General features: G+C 65.8%; 1 protein-coding gene across 5 annotated transcripts; it reads left to right on the forward strand.

Annotated features, from left to right (window-relative positions):
* Nucleotides 1-273: 273 nt before the first annotated feature.
* Nucleotides 274-10,445, forward strand: NKPD1 (NTPase KAP family P-loop domain containing 1). 5 transcript variants are annotated; one of them, XM_046680246.1, is made up of 6 exons: nt 274-586; nt 837-942; nt 1,698-1,813; nt 2,618-3,052; nt 5,222-5,353; nt 6,646-10,445. In XM_046680246.1, the coding sequence occupies exons 3-6, from the start codon at nt 1,714-1,716 to the stop codon at nt 8,439-8,441; spliced, it is 2,463 nt and encodes an 820-aa protein (XP_046536202.1). In that variant the 5' UTR covers nt 274-586; nt 837-942; nt 1,698-1,713; the 3' UTR covers nt 8,442-10,445. The 5 variants fall into 5 exon arrangements, with proteins under 5 accessions (XP_046536202.1, XP_046536203.1, XP_046536201.1 ...); XM_046680247.1 differs by lacking the exon at nt 837-942; XM_046680245.1 differs by lacking the exon at nt 274-586 and having other exon boundaries at nt 749-942.
* The last annotated feature ends 388 nt before the right edge of the window (nt 10,446-10,833 follow it).

The following is a 10,833-nucleotide window of genomic DNA, read 5'->3' on the forward strand; positions in this document are numbered from 1 at the left end:
GGTTGCCTCCCCATCGCCATCAGGTCACCCCTCTCCCCGGGCTGCAGAGAGACAGGACCCTGCAGAGCGGAGGCCGCCGCCCTGCCCTCACCTCTGCAAGGAGGTCTGCAGGTAGCCCCCTACACACACTCAGCTGGCAGTGGGCAGAGCACCACCACTCCCTGTTCCAGAGCCCCACTCTGCCTCCCCGTGACCTGGTGCGAAGGACCACACCTTTCCGGGCCTCGGTCTCTCATCTGCAAAGTGGGCATCGCCCCTGGCACGGGGGCAGGGCAAGGAAGGACGGGGCTACTGCAGGAAAAGCGTGGCCACTGTGCGTGACTCCTGGGAAGCATTCATTGTGTGTGTGTCGTCGTCGTGACACGTGAAGCATCTAGAGCACCCTGGCAAGTGGGTCACTCAGCCCGGCAGGTGCCACCGCTGTCGCTGCCCAGTGCCAGCCTATGCTCAGCAGACTCCTGACAACTCTGAGAGGCGGGCCTCGACACCGGCCTGCTCAGCAATGAGGAAGCTGAGGCTCAGACAGGTGAAGTCACTTGCCCAAGGTCACACAGCTGGGCCCTGGAGGAGCTGGCATCTGAACCAGGTACTGTTTCTTCTCTCGATCCTGGGCTCTTCATCTGCATCCCAGCTTCCTGCCCTCCCACGGCAGAAGTGCCCAGGGGCTGGCCCCCGTAGACCTTCCGGCAGCTCCCGCCCGACGTAGCACCGTGGCCCGCCATCCCCATCCCTTACCCGGGGTGCAGCCCCCAGTCCTCGAGAGCAGAGCACGGGACAGGACAGGGCGGGCATGCTGGGGAAGGGGCGGGGACAGGACGGGCAAACCTGTCGGGCAGCTCGACTCCCAGCTCCGGGGCCTCAGCAGTCGGGCCTGCGCTGACAGCGGAGGGCAGGTACAGCAGCTCAGCCGGCAGGGAGCTGGGGCCGCGAGGCTGCCATCAGGTACGGGGGACCCCAGGCCTGGGGGGAGGGCGGCAGGCAGGGGCCACACGCCGGACCCCCCGCCCCCACTGAGCCCGGACCCTCACCCCCTGAGTTTCCCCTGCCCCTCGGCCTCACTTGTCCCGCCCTCCGGACAGCATCCTTCCCTCCCTTCTGCTCTTGGCTCTTCGCGTTTTAAACCCAGTGCACCCATCTCACCCTGAGTTCACTGAGCCTCTCCCCAAATTGCACCACCGATTCCATTTGCTCCCCCAGAATTCCCCTCCCTCCATCCCCTCATTCAGTCCCCGAATATCCCCAGCCCTGAAATTTCAGCCACTCCGTTGCTCGCTGCCCCCGGCTCCCAGCGCGCTGCTTTCACGTCCCTTCAAACGGCACCAGCCCTCCCCTCCCACGGCGCATCCCCCCAATACCTAATCCCCCCGAATTTTACCCAGCCACCTGCTGGCTCCCACGGTACCCCAGCCCACATCTGCTCAGCACCCCATTGTCCTGGCCTCTTAGGAACTCCCAGGCGCTCCTAAACAGTCCGTCTCACCCACCTCAAATCAGCCCCCGACCCCCACAGCCGCTCTCCATCCTTCATCCGTCCTCCCTCCCAACCTCTCCCTTTTACTGGGGTCTCGCCAGGACCCCAAGCTGGTGGACACGGTCTCTCACTGTCCCAGGTCACAGGGAGTCGTCCTGGGGGTGGGCTCTCTGCCGCTGGTGCTCGAGGGGGCTGGGTGCTGAGCCCACTCTCTCCCTCCCCCCAGCAGGCCCCCCACCACCATGCACAAGCATTACACGGTCCACTTTGCCAAGGGTGCCCTGCCCCCCGGGACCCCCACCGAGTGCTACTTCTTGGACCCGGAGTTGGGGCACCAAAAAGGTAGGGGTTCAGTTTGGGGGGTTCCTGGTGGGGAGAGGCCTGTGAGTGGGGGCTGCTGAGTGGATGGGGGAGTGGAAAGAGAACCTTAGGAAGGAAGCATCACCAGGACCCCCACAGAGGCTTCTGCACAGGGGTCACAGGCAGGGGGGGGACTACAGGCCTATGGGGGGCCAAAGGTGGGAGCCTGGGCTGGGGATGCCCAGCTGGCCTGCCGCTTCCCCCAGTGTGGGAAGAGTTCCCCTGCTGCAAATTGCCAGGCATGCGGAGACTGACCCCCACTCTGGGGGGAGCAGTGTGGTGGGAAGGAGGGGTGGGAGAGGGAGCCCCCCCCTACTGAGTGTGTATGAGTGAGGCTGTGATGGCGGGTGCTCGGGGTGGGGAGGGGGCAGTTACCTCCCATTAGGGCCGATTCAGCCTTCTGGGCTCGGGCCCACCCTCCTTCTTCCCAGTCCCCACCCTGTCCCCTCTCCACGGCCACCTCCCATCGCTCCAGCCTCCTGTAGACCAACCAGGTCAGCTCCCGATGGATCCCTCTCAGTCCACCCCCGTGGGGACCCCCCCCAAGGACTGAGGACTTTGGGGTGGCCAGGGCATCGCCCCTCTCCAGCCCCTGCACCTGTTCCCCCACCCATGGGAAAGCACAGAGCCCCGCCGCCCCCCACCCCTCCTCGTTTTTTCTCTGACTTCTCTGGGCCTCAGCTGAGGGATCAGCCCCAGCCTCCACCTGAAGACCTGGCCTGCTTCCTGCCAGTGCCCTCCAGGGGCCAGGACCCAGGCCCAGTCACCCCACTTCCTTCCTTCCAGGATGCTGTCACCAGAGGTGCTGTGACCCAGCGGCCCCTGGAGCCCACAGGCCCTGCCGGCCACCCCCCAAGGTGCGCTGGCAGCTGGCCTACCACAGCCAGGAGGGCTGTGTCAGGGGCCCCCTGCCCCCCATCCTGCAGCAGCAGCAGTGGCAGCCCCAGCCCCCACCTCCCAGCCCCCTGCGGCAGCGGCTCTGCCCGGTTCACGGGGCCCAGAAGGGGCCGCCTGCAACCGCCACTGCCCCCATGGGACCGGCCAGCGCCCCCCAGCTGCCCCCCGCGCCCACCACCTCAGCCACTGCGGCACCCGCCACGGCCAGCAGCAGCCCCGGCCTGCACTCTACCGCCGGCGCCCTCCTGCAGCCCAGCCGGCCCTCTGCCGCCCGGCCCCTGCCTGCCCCACCAGCCTTCGGCCTCTTCACCTCCTACAGCTCCGGTGCTCACCCAGTCTCCCTGGCTCTGTGCCTGCTGCCTCTCTGCCCACCCGGGCCTGGGGCCTGCCCTCCTCACCCCTGGCTCTGGGCCGTGTCTGGGCGGGCGCTCGTCCCTGACCCTGGGCCTCGGGGAGGGGGGCCGCCTCTGTGTCACCTGTTGGGATGCAAGGCTTCCGGGCGGAGCCCGGCAGTCTCCCTCCACTGACACCCTGGCTCTGCTTTCTCTCTTCCCAGCCCTCCCTCTCTGGCCCAGCAGGCCACGGAGGACTCGGGCAGGGCTGACAAGCGCCAGCTTGCTGGCTAGCTCTGGTGTGGGGGAGACGGGGCAAGAGAGCAAGAGGTAGGGAGCGGCCTGGGGGATGGAGAGAGCAGCACAGCGAAGAGAGAGACCCACGGACCCCATTCATTCATTCATTCATTCCCCGACTGAGTACTGGACGCCTGCAGTGGGTGCCAAGCTGTCTTCTCGTGGGGCGGGCAGCAGGGTGCAGGGCTGACAGATGGCTGCCCTCATGGAGCTCATGTTCTACGGGCAGTGGGGGGAGACAGGGACGGCAAACAAGCAGGGAAAGTGTAAAAGTGTGTCTCTGGGTGATAATCACGTTGGGGAAAGACAAAGCAGGGAGAGGAGGTAGGGAGCACTGGGGCTTACAAATTAAATAGGGTCATCAGGCGAGGCCTCGTTAAGGCGACAGATAAGCAAAGATGGGGCGGTTCTCCCAAGGAAGGGGCAGCAGCATCAGCAAAGGCAGACTGAGGTGGCCTGTTCAAGGACAGCGAGGGGGTCAGTGTGGCTGGAGCGGAGGGAGTGAGCGGGAGAGGGCGGCAGGCAGGGCCGGGAGCTGAGTGGGGATGCAGCAGGAATGGACCATGGGAGGCAAGGGCGGGAAGCAGGAGTGCGGGCAGGAGGTGCTGGTGGCCTGACCAGAGAGGTGGCAGCGGAGGTGGGGACACATGGCCGGTTTCCAGGTCTGGGTGGAAAGCAGAGCCACAGCTGAGCAGGGACTCCGGCTCCAGGTCGGCACACAGCCCTGCTCTGGAGCCTCCGGGCCACATAAGCCCATTTCACACACAGGGAAGTAGAGGCTGAACCAGGTGAAGTCCCCCAGTGAGCAGGTCAGCTCCGCCGGGGCCACCGCCTCAGCCCACCTTGTCCCCAGTCCTCCTCCTGCCCTCCCGGCTGTGCCCCCAGGCCTAGGGCCGGCCCTCAGTGGGTAAGGGCTGGATCCTGCAGCCCACGAGGCCTCTGGGAAAGTGGGCGTGACATCCCCATCACACACTGTGAGGCTGGCCCGGTGCCCCCCAGGGAGTGGTGCTCAGTGGGGCCCCAGGGCAGGGCGCCCTCTGCAGAGTAGACATGGTAGTGCCTGCGCATGGTGCATGGTGCGGGAGTTAAGCGGGGATCTATGCCCTAAACGGCCATTCTGGAATGCGGCATTGACCGAGGGCCGCCCCTGGTCAGACCCTTTGGCATCCCACCCTCCAGAAGAGGGGACTAGGCCTTCCAGAGGCATCGCTCTTCCCGGGTCACGCGGAGAAAACAGGGGGACGTGGTGGGGCAGGACCAGAAGGCAGGTCTGCCTGGGCTCGGGCAGGATTCGTGACTCGTGGGCATGGGGTCATGCAGAGGGAGAGAGGTCCAGGTGAGGGTGGCAGGAGCTGAGAGGATCCTGTGGTGGCTGTTCACACTGGAGCCAGGCTAGCAGGGCAGGCGGGAGCTGACACGTGCAACTTCCGAGCGTGGAAAGTGGTGTCTCAAGCATCTGAGAGCCTCGAGTCCCAAGAAAAGCTATGGGACTTTCCCAGGTCAATCACGGGCTGGTGGCTGAGCCTAGTGACCTAGGGCCAGGGCAGCCAAGTTCCCACAGGCCTCTGGGTGGGGGCCTGGCGGGGGAGCCTCCCAGCCTTTACCTGGCGGATCTGGGCTCAGCTCCCCCTGGAGGTCAGGAGGGCACAGCTGGCCCTGGAACAGGGGGCTGCCGGCAGCCGCAGAAACTTCCCTTCATCCGAGGCTTGACCGGAGTCACCTCGGGGAGTCAGGGAGGGGAGAGCCGGTGCAGGGAGGGGCTGAGGGGGTGCTCTGGAGGGCAGACGGGGAGGAGGGTGGAGCCCAGGCAGCCTCACTGACTCCATTTCCCCACCTCCACCCCCTCCCCAACCCCGGCCCCCAGATATCCTGACAGAGGATGACGTCTACTGCAGCTGCCTGGCCAAGACCCTCTGCCACGTGCCCGTCCCCGTGACGGTGGGTTTCTACGCCTCCTTTGGCTGCCGCCTGCACATGATGCTGGACAAGATCACTGGTGAGGATCTGCGTGCGCTGGGGGAGGGAGAGGAAGGGACTGAGGCCTCTGTCCCTCCCAGCCCCGGGCTTCTCCAAGACCAGCTCGCCCCTGAGGCCAGGCTGCCCCAGTCCAGGTGCCCAAAAGTCAGCATTAACCAGGTCCCTCCTCCCGCCTCCAGCCTCCGCCCCCGGGTCCCTGCTCCAGTTTCCTCTCTGGCCTCCTGGCCTCCGGTGTCACCCCCCACCCCCACCAAAACCACTTCAAGGAATCTTTCGAAGATACAGATCTGGCCCTGCCCTTCCCCTGCTCAAAAGCCTTCTATGGCTCCCCAGCACCCTTGGGAGAAAGACCAGGTTCCTCACCGAGGCTGCCAGCTCCTGCCAAGTCCCTACTGTCCTCTGTGCCCCCCGGGACCCATTTCTTCTCCTCAGCCCTGACCCTGGCCCCCACAAGACCCCCAACAGAGAGGTGTTCACTGAGGACAGGAGCTGAAACCTGGCCAGGTTCCACAGCTGGGCGGACCTGGTTCAAACCCTGCCAGAGCTCAGACCCCAGCTGCAGTGGTGGCAAGGGGGCTGGAGGTGACTCATTTCCGTGTGCGAGCCCTGCTGAGCACCTGCTAAAGAAGCCCACGTCTGCCCTTTGTTGTCAGAACTACAGATGGGATCATGGGAGGGGAAAGATTAGGCTGTAAGGAACAAGGAAACAGCGCAGGAGCTCCTCTGTGCCCGCTGACTCCCACGCCTGCCCACTCACTCCTTCACCGACCTCCGAGCAGGCACATCCTGCTCCAACCTCTCAGGTCCCATCCTTCAGACGTTCCCCCAGCACTTCCTGCGTGCCCAGCGGCCGCCGAGTAACCAAGATAACCAGGGACCTGCCCTTCCTGGACTCACAGTCTGGCGCAGGAGACAGACCTGTCCCCAGACAGTGACGACCCGGAGTGGGCAGGGCCTGGGGATCAGGGAGGGCTTCCTGGAGGAGGAGACGGGCTGAGCTGAGAGCTGCCTGAGGAGGAGGAGGACCAGGAAGCCAAGAATCTCAGACCAGGGCTGTGACACCCTAGCTGCCCCTCACTTCTCTTCCTCGGCACCTCGCGTGCATCCTTTAATCCCTCACAGCCTTCCCCGCCCCCTCTCTCCCCGACTTCTGCCCACCCCGACCCTCGGCCTCGCCCTCAGACCTCTTCGGTCCAAGCCCCCAAGCCCGGCTCCTGGCGTCTCCTGGCGCCCCTGCCCCGGCTCCCGGGCTCAGATCCAGGCCCCGCCCCCCGCGCCCGCCGCCCACGCGGTCCCCCCCCCCCCCCGCAGCGCTGATGCAGCAGGAGGCGGAGCAGCGCGAGGCCGAGGAGCTGCGGCGCGTGCAGTGGCGGCCGCGGTCGGTGCGCGGCTGGGGCTTCCCGCAGCTGCTGTGGTACCTGGTGTTCCTGCGGCCTGTCATCACCGAGGTGCACCTGCGGCGCAAGAACGTGAAGTTCCTGTTCATCCGCTTCAGCGCCTGGCAGTACGCGGGCACCGACAAGCTGTGGGCCGGCCTGGTGACCACGCTGTGCGAGGGCATCCGCCACCACTACGGCGCGCTGCCCTTCAGCGTGTACTCGGTGCTGGGCAACAAGCCGGGCACGTCGCCGGGCCTCTGCCAGCGCGAGTGGCACTGCCGGCTCCGCGTGTGCCTGGCGCTGCTGGCGCTGCTGGCCGCGCTGTGCCTGGGGGTGGGCCTGCTCTACCTGTCGGTGGGCGCCCGCGCGCCGGGCCACGGCGGCGCCAGCCTGCTGCGCGTGTTCGGCGGCGCGGCCACCACGCTGTCGGGCTCGGGGCTGCTCATGGCCGTGTACTCGGTGGGCAAGCACCTGTTCGTGAGCCAGCGCAAGAAGATCGAGCGGCTGGTGTCGCGGGAGAAGTTCGGCAGCCAGCTGGGCTTCATGTGCGAGGTGAAGAAGGAGGTGGAGCTGCTCACCGACTTCCTGTGCTTCCTGGAGATCTACCAGCGGCGCCGGCTGCGCGTCGTGCTCGAGGTCACCGGGCTGGACACGTGCTACCCTGAGCGCGTGGTGGGCGTGCTCAACGCCATGAACACGCTGCTGTCCGACAGCCACGCGCCCTTCATCTTCATCCTGGTGGTGGACCCCAGCATCCTGGCCGCGTGCCTGGAGAGCGCCGGCTCCATGAAGGGCACGGCCGACAACGGCTACCTCTTCCTCAACCGCACCGTCACGCTGCCCTTCTCCGTGCCCATCATGGGCCGCCGCACCAAGCTGCGGTTCCTGCACGACGCCGTGCAGAGCCGCGACGACCTGCTCTACCGCGAGCTGACGCGCAAGCTGCGGCCGCCGTGCGGGGGCGCGGGCGGCGAGGGCGAGGAGCTCCTGGAGGGGGAGACGCAGGCGGGGGGCGAGCGCGCGCAGGGCCGCATCGACGCCGAGGCGGCGCGCCGCATCCAGGAGGCGCTCTTCTGCCTGCACGACGAGCGCGACTGCCTCTACGAGTACGTGCCCGACAACGTGGTGTCCATGCGGCGCATCGTCAACACCGTGCCCATCACCGTGCGCCTGCTGCAGCAGCAGCAGGGCAGCTTCGGGGGTCCCACGCCGCGCCAGGCCGTGGCGTGGGTCGTGCTGGCCAACCAGTGGCCGTGCCGCCTCAGCTGGGCGCTGCAGTGCCTGGAGGACCGGCAGCAGGCCGGGGGCGCGCCGGAGGCCAGCGCGCGCCTCTGGGACGTGTTCTGCGACAACAGCTGCGAGCTGCACACTATGACCAAGGCGTTGCAGAACGTGCTCGACCTGGACGGCGACCCCGAACTTTTCGAGCGCTTCCTGGGCGCCGACTTCCCCTTCACGGTGGGGGAGGCGCAGAGCCTGCTGCGCTGCACCGTCAACCTGGACCACTCCATCCGCCGCCGCATGGGCCTCATCCGGGCTGTCAGCGCGCTCAAGCCGCCTGAGCCGCCCAAGTCCCATGCTGGCGACGACCCCCACGCCACCACTGGAGCCAACTCCCCTCGGGCGGCTGTATCAGGCCACACTGCAGGGCACGCCCCTGCACAAGGCAACGAAGCCCGCCATCCCCGGGACCGGGCACACGGGGGCAAGCCAAGGACCATGGCCTGAGCGCCCCTCCCTCAGGGGGAATCCAACCCAGGTGGGCCTTGAATGGAGGACTTGGGGGCCAGCAGGAGGCCACAGCTCTGTTCCCCCAGATGAGGGTAGATGGGGCCCAAGGTCCACAGACTGCAACCTGTTGTGGCCACATTCCCCAGGTGAACCTGTGAGCTGGAGAAAGCTGCTGGCAGCAGCCACCAGGAGCACGGCAGCGTGTCAGTACCCGGTCTAAAAACCACACAGAAGGCCCAGTGAGGAACTCAGGATTCAAGTGCAATAAATCAAGGTGTGAAAGCCCCCAGTGGTCTTCGTGCCGCGGTCTCCCCGGCTCAGCGAGCGCTGGGAACCAGGCTGCCCCGTCCTGCCAAGCCCGCTTCAGCCCCAGGGAGTTGCTCAGCCTCAGCTGGCATCCTTGGTGGCAGGAGGGGCTGTGGGGGCGGCGGGCGAGGCCACCAGGCAGGGGAGATGAAGAACGGATGTGCAGTTGACTCAGGCAATGGAGAGCACCCAGGCCTCGGGGGATTGGGTCCTTGTCCCCATGCCCTAGCCTGTCCCTCTGTGGGCAGGGCAGGAGCTGGCATTTCCGAGGGTGGTGTCCCCAGTGACCTCAGCGGGCCGTTCCACTCTCGGGGTGGCTCCACCCCCCCATAATGGGTTAATTAGGCCTCAATGGCACCTTAGCCAGCGGGGCGGGCAGACAAGTCACTATCCAGGGGTGCCTGCCTTACGAGTCACTCCAGGGCCACTTAAGGGCCACCTGATGAACCCTTTGACAAAGACAGGGAAGTTGAGGCGCAGAGAGGGGGCATGTGTAGGCCATACAGAGTCGGAGCTAGAGCCAGGCCGAGCTGTGGCTTTCCCCAGGGCTGGACTCTGCCGGCCCAGCTCCCCACCTTCCTCTTCCACCAGTGGGACAGAGACCTAGGATGCGTGTGTCACTCCTCCAGGCAGCTTCCCGCTCCTCATTGGTCAAAGAGCCACACACTCAGGGCTGTGGCAGGCCCAGTCTTGTGGGGGAGCGAGGACCCACACTTAACCTACCCTGTGTGCCCCAAGGTTGAGGGCGTGACCTCTGAGCCAAGGCCCTGAGGGCTGAGGGGACAACCCAGAGGGAGCCAAGAGCGCTGCGAAGGCACCCACCCTCAGGCTATGCGACCTGGTGGGGGACTGACCTCCTGTGCCTTGGCTCCAAGGCTGGGCGCGGCACCCCAACACCCCCGGCCAGCGGCTGCTTCACAGGCTGCAGGGCAGAGCGCACCTGTGATGGACAGGAGCTGTCAGGACAGAGGCTGTTCTCCAACCCCGGCGTGGCTAAGCTGGGGGGATGAACCTGGACCTGCTGGGAGATGCTTTCCAACAGCAGGGAGAGCCTGCACAAGCAGCCGCCGCGGAGAGCCCCTTGGGGCCTCGGGACACTGTTAGGTCCGTGTCTCTGGAGACGTGCTCATGGAGCCAACGTCCCTTCTCTCGGGCCTCCCTTAAGCCAGTCTGCCTCGGGCTTCTGTTTTTACCACCTGAGGTCCAGGCTGAAAACAAACGGGGCCCAGGAGTGGGTGCTGCCAGACAAGACGAACCCGTGGCCTTGGCCGGAGGTCAGGAGAGGACTGAGGAGCCCCAGCCCCAGGGAGGAGCTGTGGTCCCTGTATCAAGGTGCCGGGCAGTGGCCAACTGTTGCCTGTTTCTCTTAGCCTCTGACCACGTGCCTGCCAAAGATAGTGATTTTGGAGACCATTAAAATACAAAACAAAACCCAAACAGGAAGAGTGGCTGGGTGAGGCCCCCAGCACTCGCGGCCCCTCCATAGTGGGAGGCTTTTCTGGAAGCTGAGAGGCCTGGGGCTGGTTCTCACTGACAGAAGGGAGTGGAAGTGCTGTGCGTCCCTCCCGACCGTGGCAACGAGTTACGCAGCAGGCCTGCCCTCTGCACGCTCCCATCTGCCCGCTGGAGGCAGGGACGCCTGGAACCCAGGGGGCAGCAGAGCCGTAGGGGGGAGATCAGCTGCCAGACCCTGAACTGCCATGGGCGTGAAAATAAATGTCTCCCATGTTAGGTCGTCAGCGTCTTTAACATTTGGTACGGCGTCCAGCCAGGCATTAAGACAGACCCGTTGTGTCTTTATGAGCTCGGGTGATGCCTGGGTGGCTGAAGGCGAAGGAAAGAAAATACTTGGTGGAGAGGATCCCCCCTGTGATCCAGGACCCCCGAGTCGGAAAACTGGGAGCCCTGCAGAGCTGCTCTCAGTGTCCTGCGGCTGCCGCAACCAGGGCCCACCCACTGGGTGGCTGAGGACAATGGGAACTCATTCTCCCACACTTCTGGAGGCCAGACGTCAGCAGGGCTGTGTACCCCCTGAAACCTGCAGGGGGTCCCCCCTGGCCTCGCCCAGATTCCGGCGCTCTGC

This window comes from Equus quagga, chromosome 13, assembly GCF_021613505.1.
Source record: "Equus quagga isolate Etosha38 chromosome 13, UCLA_HA_Equagga_1.0, whole genome shotgun sequence".
Lineage (NCBI taxonomy): Eukaryota > Metazoa > Chordata > Mammalia > Perissodactyla > Equidae > Equus > Equus quagga.

What these genes read in the sequence shown, in the direction of transcription:
- NKPD1 (XM_046680246.1), top strand. Translation starts at nt 1,714, where the DNA reads ATGCACAAGCATTACACGGTCCACTTTGCCAAGGGTGCCCTGCCCCCC. An exon ending in CTTCACCTCCTACAGCTCCG is followed by an intron (nt 3,053 to 5,221) that starts GTGCTCACCCAG and finishes CCCGGCCCCCAG; the next exon opens with ATATCCTGACAGAGGATGAC. An exon ending in GATGCTGGACAAGATCACTG is followed by an intron (nt 5,354 to 6,645) that starts GTGAGGATCTGC and finishes CCCCCCCCGCAG; the next exon opens with CGCTGATGCAGCAGGAGGCG.